The 19,248-nt window shown below is 44.4% G+C and overlaps 1 protein-coding gene across 1 annotated transcript in view; it reads left to right on the top strand.

The window, feature by feature from the left end:
• ERBB4 (erb-b2 receptor tyrosine kinase 4) overlaps positions 1 to 19,248 on the top strand; it is a gene marked incomplete at its 5' end in the record, with an annotated part of 449,003 nt that overhangs the window by 403,198 nt on the left and 26,557 nt on the right. Inside the window, 4 exons of the mRNA XM_062579354.1 lie at positions 10,323 to 10,478; positions 12,685 to 12,760; positions 14,704 to 14,850; positions 17,526 to 17,623. Coding sequence (XP_062435338.1) covers positions 10,323 to 10,478; positions 12,685 to 12,760; positions 14,704 to 14,850; positions 17,526 to 17,623 — 477 coding nt within the window. The remainder of the gene's footprint in view (positions 1 to 10,322; positions 10,479 to 12,684; positions 12,761 to 14,703; positions 14,851 to 17,525; positions 17,624 to 19,248) is intronic.

Below are 19,248 nucleotides of genomic sequence, written 5' to 3'. Positions count from 1 at the left end.
TGGAGGATTTCTAATGCGTTTGCGCTTGGGCTGTGTTCGTTCGGAAACGGAGAGAAGGCTGTGGCTGTATCTATTAATCTGGAGGTTCCTTATTAATAGGCTGCACACTTCATTGATTTTTAATTAATTTCTGAAGAGACACAGAGGATAAGTGCTGCAGCCCACAGACATCTCCATGCTTATTGCAGTCCACATCTCTATTGATTGCTTGCCTAAGGAGCAGAAGTAATCCATTTTAAATACACCTTCTTGGAGAGAGTGAATGCACTACACAATATACTCTCCCAATTGTAATTGTATTAGCAAGAGGTCAGTGGTCAGCTTAGGGGAAAGGTGCTACATCATTTAGTATTCTGCTGGCCCTCTGAGCTCAGACTTTTATGCAAGCTTGAAGTTTTAGGAAAGCCACATCATCTCCCTTACGGTTACTGTGTAAGTGTAGAGTATTAATAAAGCACTGGTCACAGCTCCACTGTTGCGCTGGGAGCTGCTTTATAGGACACGTTTTGCCTACTGACCCCTTCTGAAGAAGGAGCTGGAGTTATTCGAACTGCAGCAGTTAATACAAGAGAGGAGAAGAGCCCTCTTTGGTTGCCACTTTGAAAAGTATCAAACGGTTTTCACAAGTATTTGATCCTCTGGGAGGTGAAACCTGAAGTCTCGGAGGCCTCCCCAGATCAAGGCAGGTATGTTCCTCTTGCTGGTGCGTGCAGCACGGGTTGCCGGCAACAGTCATTCTCGGCCTTTGCCGTACGGTCGGTGGTCCTGCTAGCCTCTTAACTGTAGTTTCTAGCAATGAGTGTTTATTGCCCAGTAAGGAGAGTTTCACAGGGGTAAGACTGTTATTTAGGCGCTTAGTTATCGTTTAAAGGCTGCTTTTACACGATGAGATGTTGACAGCATGTAACTGTGGTTGCAGCCGAAGCAGTGCTAAGGGCTTCCCAGCTCATGAGACAAAGATAATTACCGGCCACGGCAGGCGTTAAATTGCGATGGGCAGAGCCAGGCCCTGCGGTACAGCTGGGGAAGGGCATCCCTGCGACGGTACAGCAGTCTGCTGCTGAGCAGTCAGCCTTTTCCTTGCACGGGGATCGCCAGGAGATTTCTGCCTTGCTTTTTGCTCTTCTTGCATGGGACAGCGCACCGAAAGGATAGTCTCTTGAAAACGCGTAGCCGGTTTGTTTGGTGACATTCATCAGCCCTCTGCAGTACTGCAGAGCTAGCAAGGAGGCATCGGGTGCCGAGTACTTCATCAGTGCTAGGGGTGACCTCTCTGTGGGAGTCCCTGGCTTCATTATGTTCTTCTTATTATAGCTCTTGGTTTTCTCCTGGAATTGGAGGGTCAGGAGCTCTCTTGATGTGTCTCTACTGCAAAGCGTATTTACGTACCGGCATCTGTGTTGGCCTGGTGAGGGTGTGAGGGAAGCTGCAAAGCTGTGTCGAGGTTACTGTGTCCTTACTAGCGATACACTTTTTATAAGTTCTGCTGCAATTTTCTCCCATCTCTTTGGGCTACAGGAAGCTGAGCCCCCGTGATTCTTTTCAGTTAATTACGCGGGAGCATATTGGTCCTTTTGTGTACTTGGGGAACAGAGAGAAGGTACTGTGGGAGACTAATGCGGCCGGCATCCACACGGCCCAGGAAGCTGGGATACCTAGTCCAAGAGAAGTGATAACGTGGCTGTAGCCTGTATGAACCAGTTTGCTCAGAGTGAAGGCGCTAGAGCTGGCTTAAGAGAGGGTCTTGGACACAGCTGACAGCTGTCTTAAGGAAACTGTTTGGTAAAAGTCTGAGTTAATTGCAAAATGGAGATTAGCTGTAACTCCTCAGCTCCCTCCATCAGGGGTTTCATGCATAGGAGTGAACTTTGTTTCTCCCATCCTAAAAAGCCTACGCAGATGGGCCTGGAGATGGGACCGGCAGAACTTGGAGGTGCGCACAGTGTGACCGGTGTTGGAATGCCTGTTATACATCTCATTAGTAATGCTGCTTAATGTATTTATGTAATATCTGTCATCAGAGGAACATGAAGTGCTTCGCAGACTCTTTATATTCAGCACCACCTAATCTAGAAATCTGCATAATTTGAAGGAGCCAGGGAGACAACTCAAACTTTTTGCAGTAGTTCAGACAAAGGAAGTGTTTGATGATGACAGTGGAACAAACTCCCCTTCTCATCATGTCTCAAGCGCTTCAGCACCTTCCCAGCACAGATAACTTTGTTTTAAGTACCTTACAACCTAAGAGTTGTGAACCAGCCTGGTGGAAACCTGCTTATGTGTGCTTTGAAAGGATGAGAAGACACTGCTGAGGTTTTAATTTAGGCTTGCAATGGGTCTGGGCCCATCGAAATGTCTGCTCAGTCCTGTCAATTAAGTCCTGAAATGTTGTGAGCTTATGAACTTGTTTTTCTTCTAATTTTCTTTCTGCTCTCCCTCTATGAATCACATGTCATTTTGGAGTAGCCTGCATTTTTCCTCTAACTCTGTCATCTGAATTTTAGCCTCGTAGCCTCTTTCCCTTTCCTCTTACTTCCTGACTTTGTTTTGACGTGCTAGCATCTTTTTTTTTTTTTTTTAATTTTGTATCTTGGCCCATAGCTCGGCAATGCAGTAAATCAGACTTCAGGGCTTCAGTCACTGGATCAGATATGCTGCAGCCACATGAGGCAGAGCAAAGATCTGGCATAAATTCTTTTTGCTTGTTCATACTTGTTCTTTTAACAGGTAGCTGGCATGTTTATACTGTCGCAGGTAGTCTGTGTCCTCCTGTAGCTGGTGTGAAGCCGACCCGTTTTTTGTTTTAACTGAGTCGGCCAGTGTGCAACTGCACAAAAATACAAATTCTGCCACGCGTGAGCAGGTATGATTTGTATTTTCAGGTGATCCACTAGCAGAAGAAACTAGGGCTCAGTTGTGCACAGAAATGACACCCTTAATTGTTTTGGTGGCAGAATTAGCTTGAGCTACCCGCACAGGAGTTGTATTTCCCCTAGTTACCTTTCCATAAATGAGATCAGACTCAGAAGTGATGATGCAGCTGCACCAAGACCACGTCTCCTAAGTCAAGTACAGATGGCCTTGGGCTTGCTCTTGTATACCCCGAGCTTTTTCGTCTAGAAGCCGGTTGGGGATGTCACCACAGGATTGCTAGAAAATGGATTTATTAGCTTGCATGAACATACAGCTTCCCCACTGCTCGTGTCATATCAACTCTGAGTGCGGGTCTAGCAATGTTTGCGTCATCCTTGATCATGTGGAGAGGTCCAAAGCGACTGTGAAAGTCCAGCTAGGTGTGTTTACTTTGGCAACCCAAAGACAGCCAGCTCGAGATAAAAGCACTGTTACCCCAAGATACGACTTGCTACATGTGGATAGCCCATGACTTCAAACTTCGGAGAGACCTTAAGAGAGAGCTTAGTAACAGGAGTGGGAGATGGGAAGAAATGTGTTGTTGCTGCATAAGCTTTCTTTTGTCTACCCTTTACCAAAAAGAGAGAGATTTCCTTGCCCCATATAGAAACAAAGTAATTGAACTCCTAAGTATTTGGGGTGACACTACGGCCAGGGGAGCCGGGAGTGGACCTCCCTTGCCCCCTTTTTCCTTCAGCTGGCTGGACTGTGGACATTTTCAGAAATCTCTGGCAGCTAATCCAGTAGAGGAGTGCACTGCACAGGCTGCAAGTCCCCGACTCAGTCTGTCGGCTTTGGGCTGAAACTGTTAGCATCCTTCTCTTGCCCGTGGCTGTGAGGAGGGCCTCCAGCCCCAGCCTTGCAAACAGACCCGCGTAGCAGCTCACGCCTCTGCAGCTGAGTCAGTGCGTTTCACGGCAGTCTCGGCTTTTCCCTCCTACAGCTATCTCTGGAGTAACAGCTACTTAGATGGTTCTGGTTGCTCATGACAACAAAGGGCACCGCTTTTTCCTTGAGAGAGTCTTTAGCCCTAGGTAAAATCACACTTTTTCTGTGGGGTAAGGGAAGGAGGGCGAAGATGATCGTTTCAAGCTTTCTGTACTGATTCCTGTTATTAAGCTAGCCTCAAGTTATTAGGATGAAAAGAGGACAGTCTCCAAGGCTGGAGATTAATGTCCATGAGATTTGAGTTGGGCTTGAAATTTTCTTCTTTCATAAACTTGTTTGATGAATTTGCCATTTGCCCTGGCTCGGGTGAGGGGAAGTTATTATCGAAGAAAGGCAGGCTGCTCTTCGTTCCTTGAAGCTTCCTGAGGTGGGTAAAGATCAACATTTCCTCTATTTAGAGAGAAAATAATGATAATGTGTATCATAGGAAACAGCAAACTAGGCATAACAAGAAAAGGGTGTTTGCAGTGCTGTCTGCTGGTATTGCTCAAGTTCTTGGGGCAGGTGCAGCACTTTTTTTTTTTTTAATTTGAATTGTTCTTCAAAGTTAGGTCTTGGATCCTTCAAAGACATATGTATATACTTAACCTTTAGTTAGTAATTCAACACACTTCAGTTCATCTCTGATAAATACCCAAAGGGGCTTTCCATTTAATGAAGGTTACATGTTTGCTTAAAATCTGTCCTGAGTAATGAATCCTTTTTTTTCTGGAATTGAGGTAGAAGCACCTAATGGAAACAGCTGTTGGACAGGGCCTTTTCAGTTAAAGAGTTGGGCATTCCCTGGGCAGCAGCTGCCACCTTTGAAAGGAATCCAAAAGCATCCTCATCTGGGAGATGGGACTTTGAAAAATCCAGAAAAGCGAAAGAAATTAAATAACAGCATTTAAAACTGTCTGCACTTGCAACTCGTGCGCTATGAGCTGTACAAATTGAGGCTGTGCTCAAAAACTGCCCTTGTGAGCTGGGAGACGAATTAGAGTTGCAGAAAGTGATGCTGGTGGTAAGTAAGAAAACCACAAACGTGAGCACATCTTAAAGGCAGGAGATCTCAAGGGACAAACCCAAAACCTTAAAGGTTACATCTGAAAACTTGATTTTGCTTAAAAAAAAAAAATCCCTACATTCTTTTATTTCCATCACCAGCTGGATGGTGATACTGCTCTGTAGATCTCCACGTCAGTAGAAGTCTTAATACTTCATGAACTTATGAGATACTTTCTAGTGCAGTGCAGCACTTTGCTAGCTCAGAAGACTGTCTCATCTCCTTGTCTTCACTCTTCCCCCAGATTTTTTGGCAGGAAGTTGACTTTCTGCTGTCCCACTTTGGTTTGTTGCCATCACATGATACCTCATTTTCTGATCTGTCATTTTTCTCGTAAGCTAAGGAGAGACCGTAACTGAAGAACTGCAAGTGGTTGTGTGTCCGCAGTCCCAGAGACTCCACAGAGAATCTATAATTAATTTGAGAAAGCCTGCCTTCTTTTATAGTTGTTAATCACTGCCTCCTAGTCTATTTAACAAGGTAATTTTTGTCCTGTGTTATTGCTAGCCAAGCCTCAGAGCAAATGGGTGAGTAGAGAACAGCAGGGTTCACACTGCCTAGTATTGCTTCTGTCTCATTTCCCCCCACCCCCCCACCCCGGGTTGTTACATAGAAAATTACCAAGGCTGAACGTGGCAGGAAGGAGTTTCTTGCTGGAGATAAGCTCCTAGTGACGCCCATCGTTCCTGTCCTCCTCCCTTCTTTGGGTGAAGCCATCTTGGCTTCTAACAAGCCAATTCTTCAGCGCACAACATCGCTATTAATTTCCCTGGTGCTGTTGCAAGTCTTGTGTGAAATTTAAAAACAGGGGTAGTGCGGTCCAGGTTAGTAATTGTGTAGTCAAGGACAAAAGACCTTCAACGCTAATCAAAGACCTACTGAAAATCTCCTCCATTTAATAATTTTCCTTCCACCCTACTCTCCCCAAATTTCTGGCAACGGCATTTGTGTCCCTCTCTCTGAAAGGAGGATTTACATTTTCACAGTTGTGTAATCACATGAAAAGACGGGATCTTGGCTACTGGCTTTCTTAATACTATGTATGTCTAGTTAAAGAGTTCGTATAGCCCAGGTTTGTCTCCGTATGTGACTTGGTACCGGGTTAGGATAAGGATGAGGGGCACAGCTGGGAAAGATAAAAAGCTATCCCTTCCAAAGGGACTTTCTCAACTTACTGGGGCAGAGCTGTTTGCAGCAACTGTTCGACTTCTTGATAGCATTCGACACTGATTCAGCGAGTGATTTGATGTTAAAGGAGCCTGGCAGCAGCTGCAGATCTAATGCTGTCCTCTGCGCGGAGACTCCCGGCGTGGCTGGGGCGAGGAAGCGTCAGCGGCTGATGCTTGTGCTCGTGCGAGGAGGTGACCCTGGGCTCCGCTGTCATGGGCGACTGATCCTTAATGTTGAACTTCTTATTCTCATTAGTTTCAGCATAAAAATCGCACCCTGCTGCGGATATTCTGATGCATACGCTAAAGCGTGGGGTTTCTTATTACCTGGCCGGTTTGTATTTTGACAATTGCACGGTGTCTGCGTAGAGGCATTTGATTTCCCCAGCCTCACAGATCACACGGCAAATGGCACAGGACAGTGTCTTTTGGATGGGGCTTTTAAGTGTCGTTTTTAGAAACGGCACCTTCTGCGTTGTCAGGGTGTAGTGTCACTTGCAGTGCTGTCTTGCAACTCATATACAATATCCTCTTGGTGTTTGGTCGCTGGCTTGTTTGGGCGGTGATGGCACCAGCTGTGAAATGCATAGAGTGTTTTTTCATTATAGTGCTTCTGTGTCACGTAACAAGATTAGAGATACATACATAGCACTTTTCCTGCCAGGTTTGAAAGTGCCTTCAGATAACGATTGTCAGCGTAGTACGCGTTTAGGTAGTCTTGCGGCAGGGAAAGCTGTGGGCTTCCCCTTTTCAGATCGTTTCGATTATTACTGTGTAATTTTTTGGAGCACATACGCCTTTTGCTTTATACATACGCCACCTTTAGATCTTGTTAGTGGGGTATCAGGAAAACCAAACATGGTTACTCTGGGTATTCCTTGGAGCGTTTGCATTTCTGCGGGTCCTGGACCAACAGAAGGATTTTTGTTGGTGTTGACCCTGCACAGGTTGTTCTTAGCTTTGCAGATAACAGAAGCAGAAAAAAGTCTCGAGAAGCTTGTTTGGCATAAATGAATAAACTGTGTGTATGATGATACACAGAAGGCTGTGGCTACCCTATTTCTGGTTAGAAAAGAAACTCGGGGTGATTGGCTCGCTGGAATATTCAGGTTGCTTGTTAGAGATCTTTTGAGTTTGTAACAGAGTATGAGATTAGGTTGAATAAAGTATTGTGATCTTATTAACAAAATACAAAATAATTGTGTAAATTTGAAATAAATGGAAATGAATAATCAGAATAAATAATGAAACACCCTGAAGTGTTAGCCTGCACATTTAAGAAATGCTTGGAAATTAAATATGTAAAGGAGGTAAGATGAGACCAAGAAGGCCTCATTACAAGTTTGATTCTTTAGCACTTTCAGGGAAGGATGTTTCTGGACACCACAGCACCCTTTGCTGTCAGCCTTAGTTAACGATGAGGGACGAAAGCCTTGGAGGAGGTCATTTGTTTGGATTTTAACAGAACAGAAGTTCTGCTGCTTCATTTCTACAAAAAGACGCCTGCAACGTCTCCGTGTAATTCCAGTGCTGGTAGTGCAAAATCAAAAATCACAGTTTGGTTTGGGCCCAGACGTGTTCTGGTATCGACAGGATGCACATCGCGTTCCCCAGGTTCTTGTGTCACCGGCAGCCTCCGCCCCCACAGGGGTGTTTGCATGTTTGGACCTTTCATTCCCTCCCCAATATGCCCCAATGTTTTGAGGTATTTTTGAGAATTTGGACCAAATAAGGATTTTGGATGTTATCTCAAGGCTGTGAGGTTTAAGAGGTGCTTCTGTTTGTTCTGAACATTCAAGCTATTTTGTCGATGAAGTAGAGAGAAAGTGTAAGACGTGTTGTTGTGGAGGGGTCTCCGCTCTTCCCGTGAGGAACGCGGTGAGACCGAAGACGAATGTCCGTGGAGACTGGAGGGGAGGGGGGGGGAGCTGCCGGGGGACAGGCTGGGGAAACGCAAGGGCGCACGTCCGTCTGCACGCGGCTGGGATCCCACGTCCGCCCCAGCACGCTCAGGGGCCGTGCTGAGCCGGGTTCATTTCAGGGGTGTGAGGAATGGCTGGGCAGTAATTTTAAGGGCACCCTGAGGCCGCCCGTAAGATTGAATTCGTTGTCTGCAAGAGCAGCAAAGCTGGGCGTGTGGTTAGGCCAGAGGCACCTCTGCAGAGCCTGCGGGGCGCTTCCTGCCCGCGCGCGCTTGGCAGCGTGACCAGGCGTGGGGACAGTGCTCGCCCGGTGGCTTTCCGGGCCCCGCCAGCGAGACGGTGCCACGGGCGTTGCAGCAGGTCAGCTGCGAGCGCCCGGCCAAGGGGAGCAACACCGGTCCGGGAGGTGCCCGTGCTCCCGCCGCTCCCCGGGGCGCTCCGGAGGAGCGGCGCTCGCTCCCGCTGCCTTGACGTCCTCTCTGGTCACTGCCAGGGACGTGACGCAGGAACAGCCCTACGGATTCTCGATCTACCTAGATCTTACGGGACCTCTTCTGCGGTGGTGGCGGTGGTTGTTCCCCTGTCAGGCCGCGTCACTGCCGTCGACTGCGCTGTCTCTCTCTGCTTGGGTTTCTTTACGTGGCGATGCTCGTGCTAAGTCGCGGTGCCTGCGGTTTCATGGTGCGATGGTTGTGTGGCGCTCAGTTGTTTGACCTGTGAGATTTATTTGTCCGTTTTTCTGCAGGCTTTAATTCGATGTCAAAAACCATTAAGCTCTCAAAGTCCTACAGGTCTAATGTTCAGCAGCCAGCAGCACTGATTTGCCGTTGGCAGGAGGGTGTGTTTGCTTCCACCAGCCGTGCTTTTTAAAAATAATTCTATTTGCTGCACGCCAAAGAGTCCCTGTGTCCCCTTTCAAATGCCATCATGTTGACTGCAGCAAAAGCTAGCGCAGGAGAGCTGAAGCAGTGTTTATGCCAAACGCTCTCCTACGCGTTTCCAAACCTTTTAGCCGTGTTTGCGCCGAGGTTTTTCGCTTAAAAGCCAAAGCAGTTCAGAGCTCCACTTGATGCCTTTTGTAAAGGCATGCCCTTCCTGCCCAGAAAGAGCAACATCTGGGCCCGGTGGCTCGGGGTGGCCTGTGCGATAGCCCGCTCGTAGGTGCAGGGACGGGCCTGTGGGAGCGTCCCACGCTTGGAAAGGGAATTGAACCTGGCCCATGACACTGAGTAATTTAGTCATTTTAATCATTACCTGGGACTGTATGAATTGTCATCTGTATTATGCGTTACTGTGATCTCTTTGGTATTCAACAATGGCTTTTTTAAAATTACCATGTATATTATATAGAGCTAATATATTAAGAGATACCGTAAGGGTAATTATCAAGTATGTAATTTCATCCGCCGGTCCTTATAATGATGGTTAATGTCATAAATGCCTTTTAATGAAATTATAGGCTTGTAACCCTGCCTGACTATCCTTTACATGTCATATAATTAATGAGACCAAGATTCAGTGTTCATCCCAGTGTCGCAGAGCATCATGTAAACTTCCATACTGATGGTGGATGGTTAGTCTCTCATCAGAGTAAGAAACACATCAGGGCCAGGCAGCTTGAGTATAAGTTAGCTTATCTTTAAAGGCAGCTGGATGGGCTTGTTAAAAACAGCATTTTTAACAGAATATATATGCTCATTAAAAAACAGTGGCCATTGATCTAATATATAATTGTAATACTCCATACAAAATTTTAAGCAAGTGAAAAGGCAGATGGATTATAGCGCCTGGAACACAGAATTGTTTACCTCCTCCTCCACTGAAGGTACTGAAAATTTGTGTCTAACTTCAAACATGCAGATGGAAAAGAAGCATTGCCTTGAATTCAGGATGCTGGCCTGGAACTTAGAAGATCCAGGATTGTTTCCCATTCTGACCAAATTTCTGCAGCGCTCCTAACATCTCTAGGCTCCAGATTCCCTCTGAAAAAGTAGAGACTGTAACATTTCTTTTCTGTGTCTTACCTTTCTAGATTTTAAGCCTACTGGAGCAGGGGAGTTACTTGTGTCTGTTTCTTTTTTTTATTTTGGCACCTGCCAGAGAATCACAGATTTGTACAGTTATTCAAGTTGGAAGGAACCTCAGGAGGTCCTCTAATTGCACCTCCCGCTCAGAGCAAGGCGATGCTGAAGTTCTGGTCTCTAGGCCCTTTTATTATTGCAGATAATAACAATAAGAGAAATTTTACAAGACACCAATGAAAAGTAGCTCTAAAAATTAATGTGTGACTCATTTAAGATTATTTTATTGTTCTTTGCCCTTCAGGGAATGATGTACCTGGAAGAGAGGAGACTCGTTCACCGGGACTTGGCAGCCCGTAATGTCTTGGTGAAGTCACCAAACCATGTGAAGATCACTGACTTTGGCCTAGCCAGGCTTTTGGAAGGGGATGAGAAGGAATATAATGCTGATGGAGGGAAGGTGGGTACTCTGCGTTTCTGGGGGTAAATATATCATGCTTGTATGAATCTCCTGAAGTTTTAGGACAATATATCCTTAAGAGACTCTTATCTATGTAAGAAGGTATGTTCAGTGACTTAGCAAAGCACTCTCTTCTAGCAGTGAACTGTGTCATGATACCAAACATAAAAGCTGTTCATTTTCCTCAGTGAGTTTCTAAAGGTCCATCAACAACCTCTTCTGAACAGCTTTCACACTCAAGAGTTAGGTTTTGCTCTTATGCTCCCTTTTGTATCTTGTGTTGAAGACTCTTGAAGTCAGTCCAGTGAGCAATGGCTGTTCTGGTGCCCATACTGATGGGCCCCTTTCTCCCAGCAGTATGGACCTCAGTAGTCTGCAGGTCCATTGTTCCAGGAAACAGAGAGGAAGGCCACAGAACATATTTGTATTTGTAGCATATAAAAGAGTTTATATATGCTCGGCAAAGAGCCGCTTCTTGTGGGACAGCGAAAGAGCCTGTGTGTGTTATTTCCTGCTTCCAAGTTCAAATCTCCATTCTGAATGCCAGCCCGCTGAAAAGATGGCTTCGGGATAATTTTGAAGCCAGACGTTTTCTCGTAGTACTTTTCAGCACCCCTTGGAGCTTCCACACAGCGTCTCACACGCTGTATAATGCGTTCAGATTGAAGCATGACAAAATTCAGAAGGCCATAAATAGGTACTTCTGCTGGCTGCTCCCTAAACAACTTGAAATTCCACTTTTCAGCCTGTCCTGAATCACAAAATCCAACGTGGCTTTGCCTCGTCTGTCACTCATTTTCCCAGATGTGCAGTTTTCTGTCTACTTGTTACCTGTATTTTTTTTCCCCACTCGCTTACACACATGTCTGGGAAAAAACAGCTGTTGCCAGTATGTGCTTTTCCCCTGGATGCGCTGCTGCCTTATTTGTAGTGCTGCTGCCCTTGGCAGCTGTTGCTCGGATCACATTAGCGCGTTGCAGTGAATGAGGCAAAGAGCTTGAAAGGAGTTACCAGTGCTTTCCTATTTGCCCCAGGAAAGAGACCTCCTGGCAGGGAGGGTGGAGGTTTGGCCGTCTGCCCGTGATTCCTTTGTTTTTTAATTCCCTCTTCAGTAACTCCTCTGCCTCTTCCCTCCATCAGCCAGTGAATGACAGAAAATGAGCTGGTCCTTGCAAACCAGCTGTTCCTGGCAGCTGTTAGGTGGCATCTTGGACTTGTGAGGCCAGTCACACTCGTGCGAGTTCTGCAGCATGATTTGCGCATCAGAGATGTCCCTTCCCTGTTCCAGAGAAGTGTCCTGTTCAATCCAGAAGGCATTTGTGGTTTAGTTATATTGTAAGCGTGCTAAGAGAGGTTCAGCCAAGATAAAAGGAAAAACTTCACTGTAAGGACAGTAAAGCAGAGTAAGTTTCCCAGAGAGACTGTGCAGTCTCTCATCCTTGGAGGTTTTCAAGACCAGACTGGATAAAGCCCTGAGTAACTTGGTCTAATCTCATCAGTGGCGCTGCTTTGAGCCAGAGGTCTCACAGGAGATCTCCCGCAGTCCCTTCCAACCTGATTTATCCCATGACGATTGATGCGGTTTTGCTGTTCCAGCTTGGAACAGCCCTATTGGATTTGATGGGAATGAAAGCAGTGCACTTCTGCAGAGCTTAGTGGAGGAGGAGGAACTGTCTTTGCAAGTGCTAAGCCAACCTTTGATGAAGAGTGCTATTTTTGCCATAGCTCTGTATAGGTTATGTTCATGAGTCAACTACACGGAAGGTATTTTCATAAGGATTTGAACGAAGACACATCCTCTGCTTTTACACCCACCATCTGTTCGGATACTGCATGCGGTAATGTCTCTCTTCGGTTCAAGGTTTGCTCCACTGCGAGTTCCATAATTCCCAGTTAGGCAGGACCCTTGCAAGGCCATGCCAGATAACATCTGATACGTGTCTGTCCATTAGATACCAGTGGACTGCAAGGCTGTGTTTGAGGGGCCCAGCTCAGGAAAGAAAAGCGCTAGGAATCCAAGAGAGGAAACCCTAATTCTAGTTGTAGAAGGCAGCAAGAACTATTTCCTCTGCTGTGGCATTGCTGCTTTTTGGTAAGCTTGCAGCTGAAAAGTGAAACATGGAGGAAGCTGATGCCTACATTTAGGATGTAGTCATATGATTTTAATACTCTATTTCCAGGCTACATTTCTCTTTTCTTTTCCTAGATGCCAATTAAGTGGATGGCTCTGGAGTGTATACACTACAGGAAATTTACTCATCAGAGTGATGTTTGGAGCTACGGTAAATCTTCATGAGACTTGTTTGAAAATTTGCCTCGTGTTGTGCGTTAAATCAAGTTCTGTTATTTTACAGATTTCCCTTTTTTCCTAGAGGAGGTAATTCCAGTGGTTCTACTGCCCCCCCCCCCTTTTTTGGGAGGTGGGGGGTGGAATGTGTGTCTCTGAACAGCAATCGTTACTCGTCTCCTGTGTCACCTCGCTGCTCACTAAAATATATTATCACAGTGTCCCTGCTGGGATGACTGCCGTAAGGTCTGGCTTGGTAGCAGGTTTGGCTGATTATTGTGATGGAAAAAGGCTACTTTCAGTTTAGCCGTAGATTCATAAAAATGTGGCTGCAGGTCATAATTTTAAGCAGTCCTTTGAAAATCTTAACTCTAAAAGCCATGAATGTCAAAAAAAAAAAAAAAAATCAGGCTTATGGGACTTTCAGTACCTAAAGTCAGATAAAAGGGAATTTGTCATATCACAGAGCAAATACAGGAAGAGAAGGAGAGAAGGGAGGAGGAGAAAGAGATGAGCCCAAGCTACCTAAAATAGGCATGAGTTTAATTTTGGAGATAACTCAGGAATTAGTTAGACGGGTCAGTTCGGGAGGATTCCAGACGCAAAAAAAGACGCTTGATTAATGAGGCGTGTGTTTAATGTTGGTAATTCTGTTATCCAGACGAGCTACTGTATCACATCTGCTGGGCTGCCTGTGTGTTTATCTACTAGAGCTATTACTAATAAAATCGTGTATACCTTTGTGAGTGGAATTTTCCGGCCGTAGCTAGGGTTACGGGTCTCCATTTGCATTTCCTGTATCTGCTAATTTTGAAACAAAAAGGTGTACAATTCTATTCACTACTCACTTTTACCTGTGGGTAGCAGCAAAAGATACTGTTTGTGGTGGCTGAGCAGCTGCCCTCTTCTATCTACCTAAGAAAAATACATGAAAATTAAATTGATCGTATAAACCTGCTCTTGCTTCTCAAATTCTGTATCACTCCATTTATGAAATTCATTTTAAAAGCAGGAAGCCCAGAATATCTGTAATCTGGAAGAACAAAATCAAAAAAGATTGACAAGTTATAGTTACTGAACATCAGCCAGGAGGTGAATGAGGGTGAACTAAATGTGTGTTTTATGCATATGGTATTTTTACCCATCACTTTTCAGATTAGGGTGACAGTTGGCATAATATAGTTAGTGATCTGGAGGCATGTTTTAAATGACCTTTGCAATAAAAATAAAAGCAAAGCAAACTGTTGTGAAAGCAGCATTTTCAATATTTAAGATTATGTTTAGAGACAGATTCTGTCGCTTATGATATATGATCTTTATTTTCCTGCTCAACTGACAAAACAAATCCTATGGCTATTCAAGAAGATGATCTTGGTTTTGAAGCACAGCAATATCATAACTTAAATCCGTAAGGTGATTTAAGGAAAAAAAAAAATAATGCAAGCGTATGACTTACAAGGCAAAGACAATGACATAACATTATTCAGCTTGGTACCTTTGTGGGAAATTGATGCTCTTAAGTTAGGGAACATCTGCGGTTTTGCCCCTTAAAATAATAGAGTGCATCAGCCATTCATTTTCCCTTTTGGTATGATAAAAGAGCAAGATGCATTCTTTTGTTGTTGCATCCATTTACTTGCCCACCATTTATTTCTCTTAGACCTTTCTCTTGCGTCTCAGATCTCTCATGTATGTTCTTGTGCCAATAAAAACAAGGGAGTTGCATTTAGAGATTAACACAAAGCGCTGCTTAACCATTTTTCAGAGCTCTTTATTTGACAGACCAAACTTAAGTCTTTTTAAATGCAGTGAAAAAGAGATCGGTGATCGTTTTTCAGTCCAGAGCTCAGGCACAATACAGACCTGTAAGAAATTGCTAAGGAATCTAAAAGGTGTGACCTTAAGTCTTAACACTTTTTTTTTTTTTTTTTTGTCTAGGAGTCACTATCTGGGAGCTGATGACCTTTGGTGGGAAGCCATACGATGGAATCCCGACTCGTGAGATTCCGGACCTCTTAGAGAAGGGCGAGCGGCTGCCCCAGCCCCCAGTCTGCACTATTGATGTTTATATGGTGATGGTGAAATGTAAGTAATTGTAGCTTTTAGTATCCCCGTACTCAGCGCTGAATGAATCCTATTTTAGAACATTTATAGCTGCAGTCTCTGACAGTGCCGGGTAATAGTGCACGCTGTTTCAAAACAAAAGCTTCCTAAGATTCTGTAAATTACATTTAAACACTGCGTGCACGTTTTTTGCAATTGCAAAAGATATGAATTTAGCCATGAAGGATTGAGGTGGCTCAGCTTCTCATTACTGTCAGATGGTATCTCACATTCTTGCTGTGAAGTCAAAATTGTATGATTGTTATTGTAAACCCTTGTCATTTCCACGACAATTGATTGTGATGTTAAAGAAGATAGTATTAAACACAATTATGGTACGTGGATAGTCAACCAGTGAAGGCGGTGAGGAGAAATGCTGGTTCAAAATACTGAGGATAAAAAGCATAAATGTTCTTTTGTTGTTTATAATAATAATAACAATAAGCAACATTACATTAATATAAGAAACTCCACGGACAGGAGGAATTCGTTTGTCATTTTTAGTCCAGTGCAATAATTTATGGATATTTTTACTTAAGCAAAAAAAGAAAACAGTTTGCTCATGTTTTTTTCCTACCCTTTTATCTCCAATATACCCACGCTAGTGACTGTATCCTCCAAGACTAGGCTTCTAATTTAAAAAGAATTAGGAACATCTCTCTGGTGTTTCTGACTTAAATTAAGTGAGATTAACATACAGTCATCTCATCCATCTGATATGGGCCTTTCCCTTTGGCTTTGTACACTAAAATACTGGAAGAAAGAAGATAAAACAGGAGGAGGTAAATACTTATCTTCTGAATGAAATTCTGCTTAGAGTTGCTTGTAGTTAGTGAAGCTTGTAGTGTGAATACCCTGTCCAAATCAGGAGTTTGTCTTTGGAATATATGTAATTTTCTCTCTCCTTCTACGCCAGCCCTCTGTTGATGCATTGAGGACTGCACTGCTTAGTAGTGCACTGCACCACGTGTATTATGCTAGGTTGTTTGATTTCTGATGCATGAAGAAATTCAAGAAACAGAGAACTGGCAGTAACCTAAAAGGAACTATCCTTAGATTAATTCAGAGATTAGGGAGTATCATGACTCCGTCAGGCACCTGGGCAGAGTACTGTGGAGGGATTTTCAACATGGCTTAAGGTACTTCAGGCTGCATATTCCCAGAAACAGGCAAGATTTGAATCCCCCAGACTGTCTGGTACCTGCAGTGTACTACCAGCAAAGAAACAGGAATGTATAGGAGGAGTTCGTTTTCAACATCAACCATCTGTTATTCTCACACATTGATATAAAGACTGCTGACATACAATTGTCTCAAATGTTACCCTGAAAAAAAAACAGAAGTTTTTACTAAATCGGTTCTCCTTACGATTCCATTCCGACACTAAAGACAACTCTGTCTTACTGAAACCAAATAAGATTTAAGCCATGTGTTGGTGATTTCAGCAAGGAGATAGTATACCTCTCTTCTGTTATTTAGAAAGAAATGTTGCAGAACCAGGCTCTCAACAGTTAGCAGTCTGAATGTGCTCTGGCACATCTGGGAGGTAGAGAGGAAGGACGCTTGGATTATCACAGACTTTTAACGCATAAGCGCAAATAGGGCTGAAAATTGTCTGAGCAGTGCGCAGGGTGAACGCTGATGGAGTGCAAAAATGCTCCAGCCGGTGGCAGTTCTGATGGGAGTGCGGCAATCCTCAGGGAACAGAAGCTAGTGCTGGCGGGTTGGGTTTTCTGGAAGGAGGAAAGTCGTGGCTAGATGTACGCGTTCAGTCCTGTAACGTTAGTGTGAAGTTCTTTATAAGCTCTAATAGCTTTGTTCCTTCTACGTTGGCCACTTCTTCAGTTAAACAGAGCGAAGGAGATGAGGCCTGCCTCTCTCAGCTTCCCTGGCCAGGAACAGCATGCTCTGGGGAAGCAACTGATAGAATCTCCCGTGAGAAGGGGCTGACACTGAGATAGACTAGTTGCTGGTGGTGAATGCCTGCACTCCTTGCTTGTTTTGCAGAAAACATTAAAAGGGATCGAGAGCTGTTGTTCCTAATGAGCATTTCTTGGAGGATGAAGAGCCAGAGAAGCATCCCGGCATAATTAAAATAGTACTTAATGCTTTGTGTGTAGGCTGTGTTAATGATGCAGACACATTAATGCAGAATTACCTGAAAGCTGGGATGGGAGATCAGTGATCTTGCAGATCTGTTGAACAACTCGTTATAATCTGAGCTGCAGTGGACTAGTAGATCAGTTAAAAACTGTATTTACTGGTAACTTAGTAAAGAGGAGATCAGGGATTAATTGTATTAGATCTGTAATAAAAGACAGCCGGAGTTGATACCTGATTGAATAAGTAGGACACAGAAAAGTTGCAAGGTGTTGTTACTGTCAGTGTTCTGGGGATGGGGAACAGGAGAGAGCAAATTAAGAAGATACTCATGGAGTGTGCAACATCCAGTCTCCTCTGACCAAGACCAGATGTTTTCCATTTCAGATGCACCACAGATTTCTTCTCTGTTTTCCTGGGCTCTTTGTTTTATCTTTTCTCTGGGCCAGAACTATCAAAGACATCTTTTCACTTCAGACTAGTACGTTTTTACAAATTGCACGCTTTATCTCCCTGACAATTAACTATTTTATTTCCTGTCTTTGATCTGTCCACAGGCTGGATGATTGATGCTGACAGTCGGCCTAAATTCAAGGAGCTGGCTGCTGAATTTTCCAGAATGGCTCGCGACCCTCAAAGATACCTGGTTATTCAGGTAAGCAACTCTGCAACGTTGGCGAAAAAACTGAATTCTGTCTGCCAGAGCCCGCTGTTGAGAGGGCTGCCTTTGATCCTCCTAAGTTTGAGAGCACCTGGACAAAACAGAGCTAGCACAGTGACTGTAGTGCTATGCAGTAATGAAGTCAAATAGCCAGTGTAATCATTTGAAACATTAAAAAGCACTGGAAACTTGCCTTTTCAGCCTGTGTTTATGAACATATATGCATGGCCTGGCTTTGCAAGCTGCTGAATATTTGCATCCTCTACTGAATTTAGGGACGAGATCTGTCCATCAGTGGACCTACTTTAGACCAAGGTCTTGCTCCGTTCTGTCATTGCTTGGGCTAATCAAAGGGGAATATCCTGCAGAGACTCCTGCCTGTGCTGTCAGGCTCATAAGAAAGGTTTTTGCATAGTCGAAACAGAAGTTTCTCAGAGGACAGGGAGTCGGATGAGACTGGTGCTTCTCTAAGGCTAGAGAGGAACTTCCCCCTATGTTCTCCTTATACATTGCATAGGCTCTGTACAGCTTGCAGTGTTTCACAGTCCCTGTGATAGACCTACAGCATCACTGCGATACCCTGGAAATACTAGTGTAGCAATAGCTGTTGCCTACCTCCCGTTAAAGCTCAGATGCTCTGAGCACAGGCAGGCGTCTGTGGAGATATTTTTCTTTAGCTTCTACATTCTTCAATAGCCTGCGGTAGTTTATGTGAGTACAGGAAGTTTCATTTTTTATATTTTGTTGGTGATCACCACCAGTAAAAAAGCTAAGAGTTTAAAATTAGAGTTTCAGGGATGCCCCTTTTGGCATCCTTTCTCAAAATGTAGTTGCTCTCAGATTCTCCCCCATCTGAAAAGCAGAAATGGGGAGAATTTTCTCACTTAGCCCTCTCAATTCCCCCCCCCCCCCCCCCCCCGCCAAAGTTTTCATTCAAAGAGTGTGATACCGTAATGCTTGACTCCTTTGGGAAAAACAAGCTATGCTCATAGGTTCTGGAGCTGTAACTGAGACTCCAGCCACAAAAAATGAATCAGTACATTAGGTAAGGTCCTTAAATGGTCCCAGTGTGCGAGCACTGCAAAATGGAAATGGTGCTGGCACTACTGTCACCGTCACTTCAATGTGTGGATGTGCCAGCCTGCACAATGTGAAAATACAGGGCTGTCTTACAGCTTAAGGAGAAGTAAAGTATATTTGAGAAGTCAAGAAGAATCATGCTGAACATAGAATTTCTCTTGCAGTATTCCCTGCTGAGTCAAAATGTAAGGTCAGCTGATGAAAGTGATTGCAGACATATCAGTCTGGTTGACTTCCTTCATTACGACATCTTTCCCCATTCCAAATAGCTCTTGCTCTTCCCTCCCTTTCTCTCCTCTCCCCTTCCCTGTTACATAGTCTAGTGAGTATTTCGTTTGGGGACGCATCTTCTCCAGTGATCCTTGTTATCAGCATAGACCACGTTTGCTGCTGTGGCTCCCTCATCCCTCCCGAATACAATAAAGAATGACAGACTTGTTGCTGAGCTTGTAAACTGGCCTGTGTGCATGGCGTGTGTGTGTATGTATATATATGTGTGTATATACACACACACACATACAGATATACACACATGTGTA

The sequence above is a fragment of the Rhea pennata genome, chromosome 6 (genome assembly GCF_028389875.1).
Source record: "Rhea pennata isolate bPtePen1 chromosome 6, bPtePen1.pri, whole genome shotgun sequence".
Taxonomy (NCBI): domain Eukaryota; kingdom Metazoa; phylum Chordata; class Aves; order Rheiformes; family Rheidae; genus Rhea; species Rhea pennata.
The sequence above is the reverse complement of the archived record's forward strand: the minus strand, read 5'-3'. Positions and strand labels throughout refer to the sequence as shown.